Genomic DNA, 21,366 nt, shown 5'->3' with positions numbered 1-21,366 from the left:
TTGCCCTCTACACGCGCGCCAGGCGGCCATCAAGAACTTTATGACTACTGACGTCAATGGCTCACTAGGCTAACTTGTTCAGCCTCGTTCAGCCTCGTTCAGCCTCGTCGAGCGTTGTGTAGCATTGTGTAGCCTTCCGTACCCAGCCTGATGCCTTTGTTTCTATATTGTCCACGATGTCTATGGTAGCATATATCTCACGCTAATGTCGGTGCCGTTTTTCGATCCCTCCTTGTCGGTCTTCTCTCGTCCGCATAGATGAGAGAAATAACCTCCCAATATGCGGCATCAATCAACCGTCCAGAGCTGCTCAGGACTCAATGTCTCACCAGGAACACATTGCGCATTCTCCGCCATGAACCTTTTTTGCGCTCGCAAAATATCATCATCTTGATCCAGAAGATTAATTCGGACTAGATCCAGCCACCGACTGTGCAGGGTGCCATTGCTCTCGCCTTCGATAAACACCAAAACTGCTATTTCGGGGAGAACCCCAGCATTCGGCCGACAACATATGATTCCCAACTTTATGCTCTGTTTCTTCTCCAACGTCAAGTCCGTTACAATGCCGGGAAACAGGCGTCTGACTTGATACCATCGCCGAAGAGTAAGGTCAGTAGGAAAGTCGAAATCGAACCGTATACTACGAGCTCCACGAAGTCGGTACCCGGGATAGCGAACTAGCAATCCTCGATCTGTGAGAACGCTTTGCGCCAGGGTCATTGAGTAGCCGGTCGGTAGGTACGTTGATATGGGATTGACAAATGGATCTGGATACCGAGGGTTGTCACCTATCATCCAGGTTCGGGGAGCCCAACGGAAAGGGCTGTTTTTCAGTCGCTGCCCAGGCATAAAAATGAGACCTGCTGGTATCTCGGGAAGATTCCGCAAAAGCAACTCCATCCTCTCATCGCCATGAAAGTCTGCAAGCCTCGCGTCGTTGACGTTGAGAATGAGGCCCAAAGCCAAAGTCTCATCACTCAAGCGGGATGTTGTCCTCCATTGAACCGCTCGATACACCGAGCTCACAAACTCTGCGTCGGCTCTGCGGCGGAAGCCACGTGGACGAAGAAGATTGGTGTAGAATGATCTTGCAGGAGCGGCAATCACAGATTCAGCCGCTGCCGCCGAATAAAGCACCTCGAGATCTTCGATGTTTTTCAGCCCCTACTCTGAGAATCAGTCTGACGAATACCCATTTTAAAACGGCATTGTACGATCCAGCTTGCAAGTTTGCAACATCTAACTCTTGGTATGCGCTGTCTGGAAAAGCAACACTCACATCTGCAAACAAGAAGTAGAGATCTCGACTCATCACTCCTTCTTGAAAAGTCCATAAACGACGCTTCCAACTCGAAGTAGTAATTCGCATTGCAGGTTCGAGATAGGACGTGGTGCCAGCCTCGTGGTCCGTTAGGTCTGCAGAAAGTACTATCGTCGCGTAGGCTTCGGTCTAGATGCGAAACATCATGCTAATAGCCTTCCGACGGGCCTCTCGGTCTCCAATAGGAACGCAAATCGAGTCGATCCAAACCCCCACGGTCTGATTTTGAAATTTGGAGAATTTCTCTACCAGATCGTGTAGTCTTTTCATCTGGCAAGCTACCATTGCATTGCCCCGAGGATTCCCCAGGCCATCAGCCTAAAGGTTGATTGTCAGACGCGAGTTGTTCAGGGTTCTGCCGGTCGAGAGGAGGAAGGTCTCACCCAAACATGACTGATGACGACAAACGGTATACCGTGGGACTGTGGTGTGACGACTAGTGATGGCGTGCCATGTGTATCCTCCACGTATCTGAGTAGAGGAATTCTGCCTTCCATGACGATCTGCGTCACCCTTTCTTGGTCTGGCTCAAGAAATGCACACGAGCCAGTGCAATCAGCACATGGCGTGTCTCGTAGGTTGTCTCGTGGATCGTATTCTCGTAACATACTTCATGAGTGCAGTCTTGGTGAGATTCCGATGATCCGCTGGGGTAAAAGCGATTTAATGAAGCCGCGTAGTATAGTCCGCAGATGCTTTGCTTCATCACCCCATTGGAAAAGAAGTAGCCGTTAGGACAGGGAAAGAGACCATCTGTGTCGCCATATTCCAGTGTGGCTATTGCCCAGCCTCGCTCATCGTCAATGAGCCAGCCAGGTATCGACATTCCTAAGCCCTTTTGAGCTTCGGTAAGAGTCCATTGCAACGTCTCGCCCAGCACCCCTAATACAATACTTTCTTCGGGCCTCAATGGCCAACGGTCCGAATAGGCCCAGCTTGAAAAGGGTGAAAAACGTGAGCACTCTCGCATAACCGACTTAGCGAGATTCACTGCAATATTCAATCTTATGATGTAGATGCCGCTCGACTGCAGGCTCCGCCGTTAGCTCAATCTATTTTTCCATCCCAACAAACACGACAGTAGTTGTTTGGTGGTGATTGTGCCGTCAGGTTCCATGAAATGATTGAACTCGATTTGTCCTGGTGTTATCATAAACTCACTGAGAAGTCCCCAATACAGCCAAGCTTGCAAAAAGGCAGCAAAACTGTCTTCATCCAAATCATGATCGCCTGAATCGAGCAACTTCCTCTCATCGACCCCGACGCGGCTTGGGAAGCCGAGAAAATCCTCTCTGGTCATATTCATAAAGGTGGTGGCGTCTGAATTTGACTCGGATTCGGGGACGATGCTCCACGACAGGCAGGTGTTCCATGGTCGACTATCAATTCCAAGAGTGTTGAAAGGGTGGTCTCTTCAACTGTCATGATTTTTCCATCTTGGGCTCTGCGGCGATATGTATAGACAGCTCCTGATCTTGTGCATCATACACGTCACGTACCACACTCTTTCTTGGAGGAGTACCAAAGTTCCAAATGCTCTCCACGTGCTGATCCGAGGATTGGTTGTCAGTCTCGCTTAAGAATCCGCTAATGCATATACCGTCGTACAAAACAATCCGAATTATAAGAAGACGTGGCTGGCCACGATATCGGTGAGCCAACAAATAATAAGTCAAAGAAAAGTAGTGTGAGGCAGCAAAATCTGTCCCTTAAAAGCTAAGTAACATAACATTCAGCCTGGTCGACATGAGAAAAGGCAACAACAGTCTGTGATTTTTGGACTGGAGGCGCCTGGAAAATCTGTTCGAGCGCGATGTTTGATGGTCTAAAATTGTCATTATCGTAAGATAAGCAAGATACTGCCGAAAGTGTCGGGTACCGACCGCAAGCAGTCTGGCTGTCCAACGCTGGTATTTCCGCCGATCTTCCGTAAGAAAGCTGTGCCACAATTGCATATTGCCTCTGCTCTCTTCCCGGTCCGAGGCTAGTTATAGCACTGGTGAAAAGACTTGCTGGACCTGGCTTTGTGAAGGTTGTTTGGGAACAACACGAGTCGACGCCGTATCATGCGGTCCCTTTGGTCTTGATTGATAATGATCGGTCGTCCCTTATTTGCTTTGTATGCAGTCCAGGACCGCACACATGCGGCGATACGTGCGATCCGCAGGTTCTGCCGACGTGTTGTATCCAAACTGTGTCCCTCTAGGTATATGGCGTTGCCATCAGTCCAGAGAACCTCTTCTGCTCGCTGGTGGCGGAACAAAGCCGATACCCATTAGAAGCGGGAGAGCATCTTCGGCCTCGCTGGGCGGTAGCAGCCAACCGCAAACCGCCAGCGCCAGCTCAAGCGTCCGGTGCCCGATCCTGGAGCTCTTCATGTGCGCTGCCACAGCTCCTGTCGACGGACAACTCTCCTGATTTCGAATAGATCCTTACGTGTCTTATTTACCACGTTTCTGCTCCAAGAATAACACCTGCCGTTTTACCACTGGATCATATTTCATCATGCTCAAAGGTCGGGACGCGCGAGGTCGGATCATTGTTCGATAGAAGCCGGTCATTGCCATGCTGATGAGCCGCACAGCGACGGTACGAGATTTGACTGTCATAGGAGTCAGCGAGGGTTCGTCGGCTGTATCGAGCTATCGCCAGGGAGACTGGCAAGTTGCAGAAGCGGATCATACCTTTCTTCGCCATTATTGGAGGTTACGGGCAGTGAATAGAGTTGAAGCTGTAGGACTCGATGATGAATCTATTTGAACCAACGTTGCCTCGCTTCGAGGAAATAGAGTGGCCGCTGCAGACCGCAGCCGTGGAGCGAGATTGGGTGCTCTTAAAAATCCACGATTGAGTGTGTCGAGGACAGTGACAGAACGAGTTGATGGATGCTGCACGAGAGATGAAGGAAAATGGCTGCGACAATTGGAGCTCGCAATCGAAGTTGGAGACCGAGCCAAGATTGCGCTTGATGCCATATGTTCCACCGTACAAATCCTGGTGCGCCCTCCACGCCCCCCAATCGTACGAGCCTTGCACATATTTACAACCTTAACGAGATCTATTTCTTAAGGGCGAAACATCCTTTTGATGTGACCCAGGGCGGGTTCATTACTGGTCGGCTTGGAAGAGACAGCGGCCTTCAGAAGGACCGAATCGGGCATGGGAAGGACTCTCGAACGGACACCAAGAAACTCAATACGCCGTGAGTACCATCGTTGATATGAATACGTACTCTAACAATAAGCCGCTCTAGACAAGGACTAGCCTTGCCTGAATCGCGACGATTGTCGATGTTGATTGATGAATACGGACTGACACCATTAGAGACTGTCCCACGTTCTGTGGACATATTTTCGCCTCATGCAAGGTCATTCCAGTCACGCCAATGATTTTCTCTAGCCGTAACCCATGCGTATGACCGCTATGCGAAAAGGCAGAAGAGCTGCATACAACTCGCAAAGAACGACCAAACCGGGAACCAAACGATCATTGCAGTAGAGGGTCCTATAGTTTGTTAGCAAATAATTGTCAACCGCGCTCAGAGTTCGACAACGTACCCTGAAGTGTTTCTGGGAGTTGGCCTGCTTCTCCAGCTTGGCCTGATACCTGTTCTGGGTACGCTGCTCTTTCTGTCTTGAACGAATCTCCTGCGAGCGCACATCACGTCGTTGTTGATTCGTCGCACCAATCATGCCTTGTTCGCCTCGTCTCATAAGACTGTTCCGAGGCGGTGTAATCGGAAGATCACCAACATCTTCCATATCTGCGTCGGAGCTGCCTTCTTCAATCAATCTTTGTGCTCGTTCCATTCTCTCCGCCGCCGTAGGGTAAGAATGCAGATTCTGTCTATAGTATTTCCTCAAATTTCTGTGGCCCGCAATACGGCCGCTGGGAAGATGCATCTCATACTCGTCGTAGAAGACTGCATTGTTGTGGTTGTGTGCATGAGAATGAAATCCATCAAGATGCTTATGTGGTCTGGGTTCGGCGTTCGAGTGGTGCCTGTGCAGAGGGAGCCGCTGGTAGGATGAGGATCGGTCGTCGATTGGTACGGAAGCGAGATCTTCGGTGTCAAGTGATGAGAATGAAGAATCTGTCTCCCATCCTTCGTCCTCGCCGTTTTGCTCTCCATTTGCCAACTTGACTCCACCGTTCTGACCCGATTTCGAAGCGTCCAGCTCCATGTCGGAATCGCCTGCTCCGTCATCCGAGTAGGTGCTTGAGAAATCGTAGAATTGCCCGACCTCAATCATTTCCTCCTCGGTCTCAAAAGCAATCTTGCAGTGGCCCTTATCTCTCATATGTGTCTGAACACCCTCGGCGTTCCCCCTAAGGCGATGGCAGTATAAACATTCAAAATTCTGGTAGATTTTGGCCTGCATGTATCTCACGAGCCCCTCTGGATCCACCAGATAATACTGCTCGGGAATAAACAGACTGTGGATCTTGGTCATATGCATAACACTGAGCTTGAGGTTTGGCGAGTCATAATTGCAGAACAAGCAGCGGGACAGCGGGATCGAGGAGACGGCAGGCTTCTCTGGCGACATTGGATGATCCTCCCGTGGCTCTGCATCTGGAGGCGGTGCAAACGGCCTTCGTGTGATCGCAGGGACGTCTTGTAAAGTTGTGTCCTTCATGCCTGCTACCACCTTTTCAAATTCTGCTTCGGCCTCCGGATCCCGAGATTCTGAATCTCCAGCAGAATCCACCCTGGAAACTGCCGTATCTGTTGCAGTGCTCTTGTCTCCTCTTGATGCCTTGCCACGATCGGCGAGAACTCGTAATCTGTGTGCTTTGCTTGCAAGGTGGTTTTGGTATGCATTTTCACTGTAGTATGTCTTCTGGCAGGTGGCGCACGATTTTGCGAAGGCTGCTTGAGCGGCTGCCTCATTGTTGCTTGCCTGAGCAGCTAGGACTTTCTCATTGTAGTCTTCTGACGATACCGCAGGCAGTTCTGCTAATCTTCTCTTCAGGTTGTATCTGTGCCAGTCACTTCGCATGTGAGTCCGTTGGGCGTCACTGTTGCGGAAGGCGACTGCGCAGGAATTGCATGTGTAAGGATGAGTCTGAGAGATTTCGGTGGGCGTAGGCGCGTTGGCAGCCATGTTGAGGTGCGTAGAGGGGTAGTAGAGGAGAGATGAGTCTGCAAAATGAATTGATCGAGAGACGCAAGTGGGAGTCTTGAAGGTGGGATGGTTGCATTAGGAGGCCGCTTGTGGCGTTTTTGGCCGGTTGACAGTCGGACGAAACGGAAAAGATTCAAATAATGCGAGTAAGAAAAAAATATGACGTGCGGGCGGACATCAATTTCGTAAAGCATCTCCACCAGTCGTGGGAGGTTCCATGCGCAGGGACAAAGCTTGCCTTTCGCGTGTTCAGGCACAAGTGGCGGTCCTTTAATCATCTCGAAATACTTCTCAAGCCTACCGAGAGATTTGACCGTCACTCTACTGCCCCTCACATGAGAGTTGTTCACAATGGTGGAATGGATACGGTTGAAAGGCAGTCTGATCAACCACCAATTAATAGTATTTCACCTCAAAGACTCGTGTGAGAGCCTCTCGTTCTAACAGGGTATCACAGTCGTTAAAATCCTCCATGTCTTATCGCAGCCTCGTGTCCTCGTTACTCCGAGATCTCTTGGCCTTCTAGAATCCTTCCAACGCCACGTCCATTAATAAAGCCTATGCTGACAAATGTGGCCAAAACTTGCCATTCATTTCACAAGAGAAAGACATATGTTGCTCCAACGCTGAGAAGCATCATCCAGTGTGTGAAAGCAAGACCGTGAGCTACACCGTTTGGTGCTGGTGGTGTGCCTGTTGGTGAAGCCGATGTCGATGATTGCAAGCCGGTGGTGCGTGTAGAGGTGGCCATCGTTGTACTCTGCAATGTCTCGGTCGTCCTGCTTGTCGCTCTGGTGCCTGTCGAGGTCGATGAGCCAGAGCCAGCGGAAGCTGATGCGGATGCGGAAGGCGAGCCTCCTGATGCGGTTCCAGATGATCCTCCAGTGCCAGTTGTTGTCGTGCCAGCCTGCTCAGATTCCGTTGTGGTTGAGCTCTCCGGTGCGCCAGTAGTGACCGCTGTGGAAGTTGGCTGGTTCTCACTCGCGGTGTTGGAAGTCGGTCGTAGGCTGATCGGTTGGGTTGTTCCCGAGTCGGGACCAGACGACGCCGCGCTGCTGCCGGTTTCGACGCCTGAGCTGGCTGCAGGGATTGAGGTCGCACCAGGACTCACTGACACAGACACTTCAGGCGAAGAAACCGATGCCGAACCCGATGGTGAGACTTGTAATGAGGACGAAGAAGGGGTAGGGATCTGTGAAACATTAGCAAAGAGTACGGAGACTGAGCTGGAGTAAAAGGAAGAACTGACTCGTCAGCCCAGAGATCGAGGCGCTTACCACAGTGACAGCTGTGGTCGTTGCGGTTCCTGACCACGGCCAGCCCGTCCGAGTCACAGTGCTAGAATCGTCGCCGTTCCCAAAGGCAAGTGGAGCACTTCCCGTCGTGACTTGAGAAGTAACTGCAGGTGCCGAACTTGAGACTGGAGTGCCGTTGCCTTCGCTGTTGATCTGACCGCCGGTCGAGACAATCGATTGCCAGGTTCCACTAGTACCACTGTATGAATACTTGGAGCCTGTCGAGTAATCTGTGACGTGGATGGACTTGAGGTACATGGTGAAGGGACCGGCGGAATAGTCTGTGAGGCCTCCAGCCCATTCGATTGTGCCCTCAGCGTTGGATGGATCTCCGCCAGCCCAGACACCGACTTTGATATACATTGGTGTCTGAGGGTACTGGTTGGCCTCAGCTTGAGCTTGAGTCATGGCTCGTACAGTGGTTCCATCAATTGACCAGACAATCTGATCGGCAGTCCAGTCGATGCTGTAGGTGTGGAAGCTGTCGTGGTTGCCTGGTGCACTGTGAAAGGCACCTCGATTGTAGCCTGTGGTGGTTTGACCTTTTCCGAAATAGTTGCTCTGGGCCTGCGTGTCATCGCCTCCCAACCACTCCCAGTCTATCTCGTCCAGACAATCTGACTGGAGAATAGCTGCACTGACAATTCCTGTTCCTGGAGCTGTTTTGACGACGAAGTCGACATGACCGAACATGATGTACCATTTTGATGAGATGGAAGGTGAGTCACCAGATTTTGCAATGGTGAATGCCGCGCCATTGGAGTCGTAAGTTGGACCGCCAGATTCTGAGAATTCGCTGGAAGATCCAGATGTGAAGTCAATATCAACACTCTTTCCCAGAGCAGGATCTGCTGGACACACTCCACCTGCACTTTGTCAGTCGTTATTGCACTGACGGCATGAGTCGTACTTACTCTGTGTTAGTGGGTTACATGATGAATATGTTTGGGCAACAGCGGGTAGAAGCAAGGAGTAGAGGGTCAATGATGTGAGCACGGAGTCCAGGAGGGAGGAATACATATTGTACAAAAAACAATATCCAACGCCGGAACAATGCAAGACGAAAAGATGAAGGCTGAGTGAGCACAGCGATCCTCTTTCTTAGCTTGTAAGCACACAATTGCTAACAGAAGTAGCTGCGTAGTAAACACTGAACTGTAAGGAACCTTTGGATCGTGGGCGAAAAAAGTACGAATGCACGCAGTTAGTAGATGTTAGTATACTAGTGTGAAGGAGGCTGGTAAACAACGCAAACGTCAGCGCCTGACCATCGCATGACAGCGAAGCCTGCCAAGAGGAGACGAATCTGCATTAGTGAGACATGCCCTTGGTACAGGTTTGCTATTCACAGTGACAATGGCGTTACGGGCTTTGCATTGGATGGAATCAAGAGAGGCTGGAAGAGGTGATATCTTTTCATCTCGAATTCGACGACTCGAGAGGCTCGGAGGACCCTGATGATTCGTTTGCGGTGGCTGGTTGCAGCTAGAATGGCGCTAACCTACAAGCTCCGAATCCAGCCGCCACTCCCGGCTTGGCACGGTGGCTGATACTGTCGCCCATCCAATCGGGGAATTTATTGCCGGTTTGTCCCTTGCCGTTTGACAGGTCATCCCATGGAGAGTTGACCCCCAGGATTCTGGAACATTGCCAAACATGTCCTCACAAAATGCAGGTTTCATGTCGTTGGAGCCTGTTTACACCAGGCATGACGTTCTTCAGAGATTCAATCCGATGGTCTTTTGGTCCTAATGCCGATCTGTAAGTGCCGTGAATTGTAGACTGGATTCAATCATTCCAAGCTCTTCAGACCCCCTTCATGGACCGACACATCATACTCCTTCGGATACTTCTCGATGAGCGCTTTCAGCTGCTCCATCTGGCTACGAGCCTCCGGCGTAATCTCCTCATAAACATCGGTGAACATCTCTCGCAAGGCTGGCTTTTTGATTTTCTCTGCTGCCGAGAACTCACGCAAGACCTCTTTGCGGATTGATGCTCTGGCTTCTTTCTCTTTGTCTTCATCCCAGAGACCCTTCTTTTCCATCCACTTGCGGAGCCGAGTAATTGGGTTATCCCTTCGTTTCCATTCCTCCACTTCTCTTTTCGCTCGGTAGGCAAAGCTGTCGTCGCTGGTGCTGTGATGGCTGACTCGATAACTCATCGCTTCGACAAGAATTGGCTTGCAATCCCCTTCCAGCGCTCGTGTTCTAGCTTCCAGCATGACTTCCCGAACAGCAAAGATATCGTTCCCGTCGACTCTGATAGTGTCGATACCATATCCCATCCCACGGCTGGCTATGCCATCGCCCTTGTATTGCTCAATGCTTGCCGTCGAGATGGCAAATCCATTATTGCGGCATACAAATACAATGGGGCATGATTTTGTAGCAGCAATATTCAATGCTGCATGAAAGTCTCCCTCACTTGCTGCGCCTTCGCCAAAATAGCAAGCCACAATTCTCGGCGGGACATTCGGATTTATCAGACGTTGCATCTTCAAGGCATATGCTGCTCCAGATGCTTGTGGTATCTGTGTCGCGAGAGGACTGGAAATGGTGTGTACATTGAGTTTGCCACTGCCGTAGTGCACAGGCATGTTTCGTCCCTTGCCATGGTCATCTTTGTTCGCAAACAGCTGGCTCATCATTTCTTTTAGTGTAAAGCCTCGCTGTATCAGCACGCCTTGTTCCCGATATTGTAGAAAGCAAACATCCTCGGGAACCAAGGCAGAAGCTGACCCAACAGCTATGCCTTCCTCACCTGCTGAGACCATGTAAAAGCTGGTCCGCCCCTGGCGTTGAGCGTCAAACATAATCAAATCCATAATGCTGACGGTCAGCATGTTCTTATACCAACCGATGATTTCCTCGTCAGACGCCGACTGAGGATCTCTGGTATTGTCGACAATGTTGCCGTCGGCATCCATGATCCTGTATGTTGGTATCGCGGTCTGCTCGGCGGGATTATGAAACTTCATTGTCGCCGTAAACTTGCTATTCAGAGCCCCAGGAAAATTTACTCTGGGAATCTCAGTCAGCATGATGATCGTTGAGAATTTTGAATGCCTTGTCCATACGAGTCTGACCCAGGTTTTTGCGCTGGTCCAGAAGACCAAGTGTCGCTTGCCCATCGCAACCCGAGTCTGCGTGACAGGACTCCGGTCTTGTATCGACAGGAGCCCACCAAAGGTCTGACGACTAATCGACTTTTCATGCTTGCTAACCCAACTCTTGACTCCAGGCTTTCTTTTGCACAATGATTATAATAACATTTCCAGAAGAAAACAGAGACTTGAAAGCAAACGGGATAGCAAGAACTGAGGCAGGGCCCCTTCGGTTATCCACGGCAACCCTTGCGATGATGGGCCGTGAGATACGCCAACTCCAACGACTAAACCCTTTCTGGACTTTCTCGATCTTGCAGCAAAAGTTCGCGCATGATTGAGGGATTAGCGGCATACAGTAGACTCTTCCGAATAGCCATCACAACGATGCTGCGTCCTGTCGCTCGGCGAGGTGCCTCTCTGAGGAGCTGTGGGCTCGGCCCCAGACCCTTGCAACGACCATTCTGTGCGACACCCTTGCGATCGCAGCAGCTACCTGGGGAGAATGAGCGGACCACGCACTTCGGCTTCGAAACCATTGCAGAAGCCCAGAAGGAAGGAAGAGGTATAGCCAGCACTTGATATGCTCAGGGTACATAGCTAACATGCTACAGTTGGAGCCGTTTTCTCGTCGGTAGCATCATCGTATGACACGATGAACGACCTCATGTCTCTGGGAGTCCACCGGTTATGGAAAGACTATTTTGTCAGAAGCCTCAATCCCGGCAGTCGGACAGATCAAAAAGGCTGGAACATCCTCGATGTGGCAGGCGGAACAGGAGACATTGCATTTCGCATGCTCGATCATGCAACAAACGTTAACCTTGACCTCAATACCAAGGTCACCATTGCGGACATCAACCCAGACATGCTGGCTGAAGGCCAAAAAAGAGCTTTGCAAACACCGTATGGGAAATCTGGAAGGTTGTCCTTCATGCAAGGCAATGCAGAATCCATGCCGTCAATCGAGTCCAACTCTGTGGACCTCTACACTGTGGCATTCGGTATCCGGAATTTTACAAACAAAGACGCCGCAGTCCGCGAGGCCTTTCGAATCCTTAAACCCGGCGGTGTCTTCGCTTGCCTCGAGTTCAGTCATGTCAATAGTTCTCTGTTCAACGCTGTATACAAGAGATGGAGCTTCGGAGCTATCCCGCTCATCGGACAGCTAGTTGCAGGAGACCGAGACAGCTATCAATACCTGGTTGAGAGCATTGAGCGATTTCCGACACAAGAGGAGTTCAAGGCAATGATTCAAGCGGCCGGTTTCGTTACTCCCGGCCAAGGGTATGAAAACCTGACCGGAGGTATAGCCAGCATCCACCGAGGCGTCAAGCCGCTATGAACACATTCAGAAACCTTCGACCAAAACGCCACGTGTCGCACATGAGTTCTAGCGGTGATGCAGGAAGTTCTCCAGACATCATCACTGCTACTCTTATATTCTCCCGGCATGCAACCCTCCAGTCACTGTGATGTCGGCACCCGTGGTATATGAAGCGGCGTCACTCAGCAGATATACGGCTGTGCCGGTCAGATCGTTGCGGTTGCCAATCCTCCGCAATGGCGGCGAGGAGTGCATCAATTCCACCAGGTGCGGATGTTGTTCGCGCAACGATCTACTCATATCTGTTTCGATGAATCCAGGAGATATTGTATTGCAGCGAATGCCCTGTGGCGCCAGTTCGACGCTCAGAGCTGTGCTGAGCATCCTGACCGCTCCTTTTGAGGCATAGTACGCTGACAGTCGATGCCCGGGAATGGCGCAGTGGGCACAGACAGAGGCGATTAGGATGAGGCTGCCTCCTGTACCTTGTTGCTCCATTTGCTTCGCAGCCATCTGAGCTGCGAAGAATGTACCAGTAACCTGTACAATATGAGCAGCACAACAAGAAGAACGAAATTCGCTGCTTACATTTATATCCAAAACCCTACGAACCTCGTCCCATGATTGTTCTCCGAAGGGCTTGTCAACGCATATGCCGGCTGCTGTCACACTGTTTCTGGGAGTTAATCGAGCTTTCATGCCTCATAGAGCACAACCTACCAGCCCTCCAGACTCCCAAACTCAGAAACAGTTTGCTCGAATGCCTTGGTCAAACTCTCTTCACTCGTGACATCGGTGTGGATGTACCTGGCCTTGACTCCAAAGTCGCCTTCCAAGGTGCCAAAGTCTTTCACGGGTGAGTCCAGGACATCAAGAACAGCTACATTGCCTCCCATCTCTGCAATCGCTCTAGTAATTCCATAGCCGATTCCTCGGCCGCCGCCGGTAATGATGTAGTTGCGGCCTTTCAAGTCGAACATGGGCCGCACGCTTCTCAGGTCTCCATCATGGAGTTCGCTTCGTCTCGCGGACGTGGTTGATATCCTGGCCAGCTGCGTAGGGCGGCAGACTTTGTTAATATTCTTTACGAAGGTGACCCCTCTGTGTGATAGCATTGTGGATGGTGTCGAAAGCGCACAGCCTCTTGCGGTGAAGAGACAGGACTTGCTGAGAGGTTAACTTATAATTCTCGGCGGTCTGCCCATTGACAAAAGGAAACACTTCCCCCAACTGTATCTTTGGTCGACCGAGTCTCCCCAAGACCATTCCTTACCTGTATTTGGGGTCAGAAAAGGCCTGGGACTTAGGGGCATACTCCGTACGAGATCGCTGATTTACCCTGGACGACTACCCCGCAATTCATGTCGGCGGGACCTCAAGTGTTACGGGGTACACCTTCCCTGCACTTTGGACCTTCATCGCAGTACCCTTATGCCAACGTTAGGCAGATAGCCTGTTTACAGTATTCCTGCATCCTTGCATCTTAGAGAATCACTCAATCAATTACTATATGACAAATACGCGGATGTCGCTGATTTCTATATCATATTAGAGTAATAACGACATTCGAGTCAAGAAGACCAGGCTTTATTTACCAGCAACCTTTCGAATGGCTGCCACAATGTCATCCGGACCCAGACCCTGCTCGTTGACCTGCTCATACAAACCACCACTGCCCTCTTTCCTTGCGCCCATACTGAGATAGTTCGGAGTAAGCTTGCGCTCGAGCAAATGGGTACCCATACGAGAGCCGAGACCAGTCTTCTGGGCAATGGATTCAACCACGAGCACGAAGCCGGTCGAACCGTAGATCTTGATCGACTCTTCATCCACAGTGTTGAGAGTGGGTTTGTTGACGAGACCAACATCTAGACCTTCCTCTCGGAGCCGCTCAACGGCGTCCAAAGAGCGGTACACCATGTCTCCATAGGTGACAACGTATCCGGCAGATCCCTTACGGAGGAATTCGTCCTTTCCAGGAACAAACTCGTAATCGTCACCGTATAGGAGATCCTCGGTACCTTCCTTGTAGATGTAGGGCAGTTTCGAGCGGGTCGAGAAGATAAATCTCAGACCTTTCTGGAAAAACACCTTTTGAACGACTGCCTTCATCTGCTCACCATCAGCAGGGAAATACAAGGTCGTGCTCTCGGCGTCCATGAGGCCATTGTCGGCGAAAAAGTGGTTCAGGCCGAAATGGCAAGTGTTGTCGGCGATCTCATCCACTCCACTGTGGGAAAAATGGGAGAGAACAGTGCAGTCATTCAAACGAGCCATGGTGACTTCGGAAACGATCATCTCAAGGAAAGCTGAGAAGGTTGAGAAGACACCCTGGACTGAGCCGTCACTACCAAAACCAAAACCGGCGGCGGCTGAGAAGTTTCCTCGCTCCATGACGCCAGACGGGACGAAAACTTCTGGATGTTTCTGATGGATGGCTTTCAGACCCGTGGAGCCCTCCAGATCCGAGTCGATAACCATGACACGACGAGCAGCTTCGTCTTTGCTGAGACCGTCAAGGACCATATTGACTGCCTCGCCGAAGACCATACGGTTGGCCACTTTGTCCTTTGAAGATCCTCGATATTTCCAAGGGTTGCTTCTCGGTTTGATTTCGTCGTAGAATGCCAGCTGCTCCTGAGTATAGCCTTTGTTGGTGAGGTACTTGCGGGCAATGTCAACAGGAATGACATCGTGCGCCTTGATCTGGCCCTCCAGGCCTTCAATGTGTGGAGCCATCTTGCGGTCACTAATGAGAGCAGCAGGGCCATCATGGTTCAGAACCTCGCAAATTTTGGGGTAGAGCGAGTCCAGATCCTCTCCGTCTGCACGAACAACATGCAAGCCGTGTCCTGCCAAGGTGCGACCGATTTCATAGCCCTTGAGATATTCCGAGGGCTTTCCGGCGATCGTGACATCGTTGTTGTCGACAAACACCTTGACATTCAGATTCCTAGCCGCAGCAATACGAGCAGCTTCTGCGTCATTTCCCTCCTGCTGAGAACCATCAGAGCCAAGCAGCAGGACAGTTTTATCCTTGTTCTTCATAGCGATGCCATTCGCCATAGCCCACATGTGGCCAAGACGCCCGGAGCTGAATTTGATACCGGGGGTCAAGCCCAACTCAGGGTGTCCGGGAAGCTTAGAGCCAGCTGCGCGGTAGTCTAGCAGGTGGTCAGGATCGATGTCTCCATTGATGGCAGCGAGAAGGTATTGAGTTGCGACACGGTGACCTGCTTCGTCAAAGAGAGCATCGACGAATCTATCCGGATTTCCATTCATCATGGCAGTTAGGATGCACACTTCGGGAGCAGTATCAAAGGGTCCGCCTGTGTGACCGGCCACTCCGCGTGCGGCACCGGTGGCTGTGAAAGCGACGATGGCATCTCGAAAGATTCCAATGTTATGCTGGAGATCTTTTTTCTGTTGGGGATCGAGTTTGGGATTTCGAGGGTCGAGGGAGAGTTTCTTGAACTTGGAAAGGTCGACAGGTAGCTTTGCGTTGACCATCTCGAGGTGTAGTAAGGATGGATGAGTGGTGGAAGGGAGCGAGTGAGTATGAGGAGATGAGGATGAAGGGTTGGAATTTTTAAATTACCTGTGTGTGAAGAGAAGAATTTAAGCAGATGATGCACTGGTTGTGTGTACTCATCCGTGTCACCCTGTCGTGCTGAGTCAAGATCTCGATGAAAGAAGATAAGGCCAAACGATGACCACAGCAAGCCACATGTACGGAGGACTGAGGACTCTTACTCGTAGTAGTTACCCAGTAGGTACCTGGTAGACGTCATTGGCATCCCTGTCCCAGCATGATTCGCACATGATTTCCGTGATTCTCATATGGGCAATGGCACAACGAGTAGCGAGCGATGGATGCATTAAACCTGCACTTCCGTCCTCTGTATCTGTGTTGTTGTTGGGTGCATGCCCACCCTTTTGCCCCTCTTCCCGGTCCGACTGCCCCTCCATCTTGACAAAATTACCCGGTAGAGGAGGGTGGCATTAATCTTTACCTAGGTAGTCAAAGCAGTAAAACAGTGGCTTGTGGACCGGAGTGACAAGAAGTACTCGTGGCCGGTGTTGACCTCAAGTCGTGAGCTTGTTGAGATGCCCCATAAGCATACCTAGGTAGCCTTGTCACCCTTGTGTACCTAGCCTTCTCGTGATACTGTTATTAAGTTCGGAGGTATTAGATAGTCTAATCCATGAAGCAAGTGCTCTACCTAGGTAGATACATCAGCATCATTCAGGACTCAGATAAACATGATATATTGAACCTCGGTTTTATCGGAGGTTAATCCCTTCACCCACCCTTCACTTTGACAGCCATTCTCGACACTTGGTCGCCTCGCGCGGACGCTGCAAGAAGAGAATGGAGAAAAAGCAGAACAAACGGTATTTCGAATAGCAGCTCAACAAGCAAGACTCGACCGAATTCCCTCTCTTCTCGAGGACTGGCGGAAGCAATGCAGAAATCGCATGCTGAAAGCAGCCGAAGGAGAAAGAAAATGATCACCTTGCTCGATGTACAGTCTGTACGTGAGCCCGCATCAGCAAGTGTACCTATACTATCAGGTAGTTATCCTATCGGCATCTTCACCCGTAAAACTACTGTATCGGAGAAGTAGTGATTCTACTACTTCTACCAACCCTCATTCCTCAGTAGTCGTCGAAAAATACGAATAAATTTATCGACGGGGTTTATCGAACAAAGCGGCAGGTGACATGTTCATGACATGCGTCAAATGCCACGCACTGGCAGCTCCATTACTTGGACCCCGTGACCCCATCAGTGGCGCGGAAAAAGGTGGGCGGTTCATTCCCCTCCTCCCCTCCTCAGAGAGACCATGCAACCTGGGACACACGACTTCGTACGAGTAAGTTAGTACCGTGGGCTGACGCTATTCTTGGGTCGCCCTAGCCGAACGGGCCGGGGCTGGCATTGGGATGCCTCATGGGGCAGCATACGCCATGCAAGCTTCTTGCTTTGTTATTGTAGTGTTCCTGAGGCTCATAATAGCTCGTTGACTACAGAGGTAACCTCGATATATCCCTCTCGCGACAGCAATTTCAACATCTTGATCTCGAATTAGCCCAGAACTACCCGGGCGCAAGCTGAGCTCTCATCTCTGCGATTCCATCTTGCCCTCGTGATCTCATACGTATAGGTGAAAGCGACTGTACTCATCACCGGCTTGTCATATCGCCAACTTTTGGAACTACAATTCCTGCAATTAACATCAAGATGGGGTGTGGGCACTCCAGTCTCAAGGGTGACGTGCCCAACCCGAACAGCCAACCCGTGGAAATCAACCGGCCCATGAAGAAAGTCACCACGAATTTCTCGGACATCAATTACGACCAGGACCCCCAGCAAAGACGCCTGACAGAATATGGGCCAGATGAGACTCCACGACAACATCCGCCCTCCCAACAACAAGGTATGCTTGCACCGTCGCTAGGACAAGGCCAACCTTACGGCCAGAACCACAGCTATGACCCCATGAGCGCTGCATCTCCAGGCTTCGGCTCAGGCATCGGTGCTGGTGCTCCTGAAAACGTAGCATACCCTTACCAGGGACGCGGCATCGACCAGAGCGATCCGAATCAAAATCGTCCCGGTTTCAATGATGATCCTGATGCCACCAACGCCCTGAAGCCGTATCAGACGACGGATGCTGGTGATTGGGACGATGACAACTACCATTCCCAGGGACAGTATCAGGACCAAGGACAAGACTATCAAGCCTCAAACCAAAACTCGAATCCGACCCCGAACAACTACTCTTCCGGCGTCCCCAACCAAAGTCAACAGCACTACCCTCATGACAGCGGCGCTGGTGCTGGTGCTGGTGCTGGGTCCGGATACGCACGAGACCCAACATCCTCACAAGCCAAAGACGACTTTGCCGATGACAATGACCCGGCGAATCCAATGAACCAGGAATCCAGATACAATCGTGTCCAGAATCACCAGCAGCACGGTTACAACGGCAATGACGGTGACGATGGCGGCGACGAGAACATGGACCCCTCGGGAGGAGATTATCACGACGATGGTTATGGCAATGACGACAATGAGAACAAAAAGTCCTGGCTCGGTCAAAAATACGCATCCTATCAAGCCGCCAAGCAGGGTCCTGGTATCTCCGACGACGACTTGAAGAAGTATACAGGCAAGGATCGGGCAGAGTTCGATGAGTGGGCGGCCCAGCAGCCAGGTGTAGGAGGGCGGCAGGCTGCGATGGACCCGCGGTCCGCGGCTGAAGGTTCGTATGGCAGCTAGAGTGGCTGGCACTAAAATGGAGTGAGACGAGAAATGAGAAACGACCGGCAGAGCTGAGAACAGGAATAAAGATTCGAAAGAAGACGGGGAGTCTTGTACATGACATGGCGTATCACTCATAAGTTGTTCTGAGGCAGGTTGTGTAGTCACGGACAAAAGGAAAACTGGGTTCGAGAATATGAGCTTTATATCAAACATTTCCTGGCGTGGAAACCTATATTACCGTCTTGATCTATTCTCGGCGGCCAATTCCTGGTTTCCCTCATGTACCAGACGATGATGACTGACGAATCACACGGGTCTCGGCTCTGTGAGGCAGTTCATCAATGGTTCTTGCAAGCCTTCTAGCTTCATATCTAGAGACCTCGACGCCTGCTTAGACAAATACGATCACCGCTTCCATTCAGACACGGCGTCAATCCCAACTCCACAGACTCCATACGCTCACAACGCTACGCTCGACTCGACTCCATCTCCGCGTCAGGTCAGGGATCTTCCGTGACTTGGAGTTCATTTCTGATCGGACACAGCCCATCATCTCTCGTCTGGTGGTAAACATATAGACTCTTATGCTTGGTGGTTGGTCATGGCCCACGCTTTTTGCTCGAGACAACACCAAGCTGGGCCTTGATACCAGGCGTCGTCACTGAGTCATACGGACATTTTCTTTTAATTACTTCGAAATTCCCGCTTTAAAAAGGTGTTCAGCTGGCTGACGCAGTCACTTCTTTGTTCTTTCCCTTGTCGCTTTCCTGTGGATAGGCCAGGGAAGTATTTGATCCCCGATGATCATCAGCGTATAGGTGGTTCTGCTCAATATATTCCACAACGGGGGCTGGGATCAGGTATTGTACACTCATTCCTCGCTTCAAGAACAATCGTATCTTTGTGCTGCTGACGTCATTTTGGATCAATTGCTGGATAACATGGATGTTGTCGCGATAGTTCCCCAGACTAGCCAGAGCCTCGTCGATATCTGTTCCAGATCGTTCAATGATGAATGTGCCGTAGCGTCCTAGTATATGGTCCAAATCTTTCTCACTCCAGATTCCGGGAGTGGACATGGTCTGAATTAAATCGGCCCCAGCAAGCAGGGCTATTCGCACGGGCTTTCGCGTTCCGTCTCCAGCATCTATTCCCTTCCGAACGGTGTTTATTTCGTAATCGAAGTGGTCCAAAACCTTCGCGGTGGGTTGGTATTCCTTCTTCTCCGCTTCCCAGGTATCGACCATAAGCCAAGTAGAGGCCTTGTCAATAGCAAGCTGGCACATGGCAACTCTGTAGAGAACAGTCAGCGTCTCCATTCGCATCCCGGGGGGATTGCGCACCTATGCTCGGCTGCAGCTAAGCCCTGTTTCTTGTAGGCATCCGACACAGGTGACAAGTAACCTCCGATCATTTCAAACTCGGTATTGTGTTTAACGTAATCTGCTGCCATAACAAACATGCGTAGATGTAAGAATGTGATTGGGGAAAAAGAACCGCACGCAACCAGCAGAAGTGGTGTCTTGGATGGATCATCCATCTTCTTCTTGAGGCGGGAATCTGGGAAGCGGTATTCGTCCATTTTGTCTCCGTCTCCGGTTATGACTTGTAAAACAGTTGACCTCCTTTGTAGTAAGGCAGTTGTCTTCTTTCTCAATGGTCGGTACGAGTGCGAGGAGGAAGAGGACGAGGACAGGCGGCAAGCCGAGGGAGGTGGTGTGGATTTGTCAGAGAAGGCTCGTGTAGTTATAAAGGTGGGCGAGTCGGCGGGCGGGGCAGTTGAGGCTGGCAAAGTACGACAGCTTGAGGGGAAGATCGAACAGAACAGCTGCTTAGTCGAAATGACGGGTTTTGAAAAGGACAAAAGGAGGAATCGTGAAGGACGACTCAGCATCTCAGGGCTTCATGGCCCGGGAAGTGTGAGAAAAGTTGGGGGTGGCAGGGTGTGTCGGTCGTGTGGAGGAGACGAAGAGAGAGGCACCGATCTAGGATGGAGTTTTCTTTTTGACGGCCAGAAAGCGCCGGCGAGGACCTTTAGATCTCCGGTGGGCCTGGCACGGCCTGGCTTGTGTTGGAGACCAGCGACTTCGGCCAAGTTGGGGCGATGATGGGCGCAAGCGTTTGTGTTTTTCCGGCACTTAGCCAGTCGCACCCAAGTGGTGCCAGTGTCAGTGCGCTTGCTTTCTTGCGGCGGCGGGCTAAAATTGGTAGTGCGCCCGAGTTGGAGGGGAATCAGCGACAGAGCGGGGATGCTGAGAGGAAGAAAGAAGGCAGAGATTAGAGACCCGGTACGGAGTAAGTGAATTGAGATATGTGATGAATGCTGATTACTGTACGGACCTGGAGTGCTGATGCAGCAAATAGATATATGCAGGGCCGAGCTTATGATGTCGTACTGTACCACGAGATGCTGCGTTTCATATATACCCGCCATCATCCGCTCTTCTTAAGCAATAATAAGAATATCTTCTTCATCCACGGACTCGTACGTGGTACAAATCAGATGTTGGATGTCATACTCATCATCATGCCGGCAATGCCGTATTCTGCCGTCACGAGTATAGCTGGCCCAATGAATAACCTTGAGGAAGATCTTTCAAACTAATATACCGTGGTAAGTTCATGACAGTGGATGACGATTGCCTGTGCCGTGGCGGACCAGTGGCAGCCCAAGTCATAATACTCGTGTTCCAACTCCTGTGCACAAGGCTGACTTGGACGACCCGTCTGGATTTCCTATATAATGTGACTTTCGTGACCATTGACTCCTTACGACCTGACCACAGATGACAACCACAGAGCCCGTTGGTTAGGTTTCCGTGGACCACCCCTCCTATTCTCTCTCGGCAAGAATGGCAACAGGAGTTTGGTCACTGATGCAAGGTCAGATCCCGCGAGGTGAACAAGATGCGGC

The 21,366-nt window shown here is 50.9% G+C and overlaps 9 protein-coding genes across 10 annotated transcripts; 2 read left to right on the top strand and 7 right to left on the bottom strand.

Moving 5' to 3' along the window:
* Window positions 1-138: 138 nt before the first annotated feature.
* Window positions 139-4,212, bottom strand: PV05_03901. 2 transcript variants are annotated; one of them, XM_013464583.1, is made up of 4 exons: window positions 4,009-4,212; window positions 1,708-3,926; window positions 1,283-1,642; window positions 139-1,167 (listed from the first exon to the last, which is right to left on the bottom strand). In XM_013464583.1, the coding sequence occupies exons 3-4, from the start codon at window positions 1,370-1,372 to the stop codon at window positions 289-291; spliced, it is 969 nt and encodes a 322-aa protein (XP_013320037.1). In that variant the 5' UTR covers window positions 1,373-1,642; window positions 1,708-3,926; window positions 4,009-4,212; the 3' UTR covers window positions 139-288. The 2 variants fall into 2 exon arrangements, with proteins under 2 accessions (XP_013320037.1, XP_013320038.1); XM_013464584.1 differs by having other exon boundaries at window positions 1,283-3,926.
* Window positions 4,213-4,522: 310 nt separating this feature from the next.
* On the bottom strand, window positions 4,523-6,551 carry PV05_03900 (uncharacterized protein). The gene is made up of 2 exons (XM_013464582.1): window positions 4,882-6,551; window positions 4,523-4,828 (listed from the first exon to the last, which is right to left on the bottom strand). The coding sequence occupies exons 1-2, from the start codon at window positions 6,430-6,432 to the stop codon at window positions 4,811-4,813; spliced, it is 1,569 nt and encodes a 522-aa protein (XP_013320036.1). The 5' UTR covers window positions 6,433-6,551; the 3' UTR covers window positions 4,523-4,810.
* Window positions 6,552-6,821: 270 nt separating this feature from the next.
* PV05_03899 (uncharacterized protein) lies at window positions 6,822-8,961 on the bottom strand. Its single transcript, XM_013464581.1, has 3 exons — window positions 8,663-8,961; window positions 7,731-8,614; window positions 6,822-7,645 (listed from the first exon to the last, which is right to left on the bottom strand). Exons 1-3 carry the CDS (start codon window positions 8,766-8,768, stop codon window positions 7,049-7,051), a joined length of 1,587 nt encoding a protein of 528 aa, XP_013320035.1. The 5' UTR covers window positions 8,769-8,961; the 3' UTR covers window positions 6,822-7,048.
* Window positions 8,962-9,062: 101 nt separating this feature from the next.
* Window positions 9,063-11,029, bottom strand: PV05_03898 (uncharacterized protein). Its single transcript, XM_013464580.1, has 2 exons — window positions 10,828-11,029; window positions 9,063-10,771 (listed from the first exon to the last, which is right to left on the bottom strand). Exons 1-2 carry the CDS (start codon window positions 10,962-10,964, stop codon window positions 9,541-9,543), a joined length of 1,368 nt encoding a protein of 455 aa, XP_013320034.1. The 5' UTR covers window positions 10,965-11,029; the 3' UTR covers window positions 9,063-9,540.
* A 193-nt stretch (window positions 11,030-11,222) lies between these two features.
* Window positions 11,223-13,670, top strand: PV05_03896 (uncharacterized protein). The gene is made up of 2 exons (XM_013464578.1): window positions 11,223-11,419; window positions 11,469-13,670. The coding sequence occupies exons 1-2, from the start codon at window positions 11,242-11,244 to the stop codon at window positions 12,197-12,199; spliced, it is 909 nt and encodes a 302-aa protein (XP_013320032.1). The 5' UTR covers window positions 11,223-11,241; the 3' UTR covers window positions 12,200-13,670.
* On the bottom strand, window positions 11,889-13,465 carry PV05_03897 (uncharacterized protein). The gene is made up of 3 exons (XM_013464579.1): window positions 12,902-13,465; window positions 12,770-12,851; window positions 11,889-12,721 (listed from the first exon to the last, which is right to left on the bottom strand). The coding sequence occupies exons 1-3, from the start codon at window positions 13,294-13,296 to the stop codon at window positions 12,293-12,295; spliced, it is 906 nt and encodes a 301-aa protein (XP_013320033.1). The 5' UTR covers window positions 13,297-13,465; the 3' UTR covers window positions 11,889-12,292.
* Window positions 13,663-16,122, bottom strand: PV05_03895 (uncharacterized protein). The gene has a single exon (XM_013464577.1). It carries the CDS (start codon window positions 15,689-15,691, stop codon window positions 13,769-13,771), a length of 1,923 nt encoding a protein of 640 aa, XP_013320031.1. The 5' UTR covers window positions 15,692-16,122; the 3' UTR covers window positions 13,663-13,768.
* A 1,058-nt stretch (window positions 16,123-17,180) lies between these two features.
* PV05_03894 (uncharacterized protein) lies at window positions 17,181-18,669 on the top strand. Its single transcript, XM_013464576.1, has one exon. The coding sequence runs from the start codon at window positions 17,427-17,429 to the stop codon at window positions 18,465-18,467; it is 1,041 nt and encodes a 346-aa protein (XP_013320030.1). The 5' UTR covers window positions 17,181-17,426; the 3' UTR covers window positions 18,468-18,669.
* PV05_03893 (nicotinate (nicotinamide) nucleotide adenylyltransferase) lies at window positions 18,632-20,460 on the bottom strand. The gene is made up of 2 exons (XM_013464575.1): window positions 19,796-20,460; window positions 18,632-19,745 (listed from the first exon to the last, which is right to left on the bottom strand). The coding sequence occupies exons 1-2, from the start codon at window positions 20,344-20,346 to the stop codon at window positions 19,172-19,174; spliced, it is 1,125 nt and encodes a 374-aa protein (XP_013320029.1). The 5' UTR covers window positions 20,347-20,460; the 3' UTR covers window positions 18,632-19,171.
* Window positions 20,461-21,366: the final 906 nt, after the last annotated feature.

This window comes from Exophiala xenobiotica, assembly GCF_000835505.1.
Source record: "Exophiala xenobiotica strain CBS 118157 unplaced genomic scaffold supercont1.2, whole genome shotgun sequence".
In the NCBI taxonomy this organism is placed as follows: Eukaryota; Fungi; Ascomycota; class Eurotiomycetes; order Chaetothyriales; family Herpotrichiellaceae; genus Exophiala; species Exophiala xenobiotica.
This window is presented reverse-complemented; position numbering and strand designations above follow the sequence as displayed.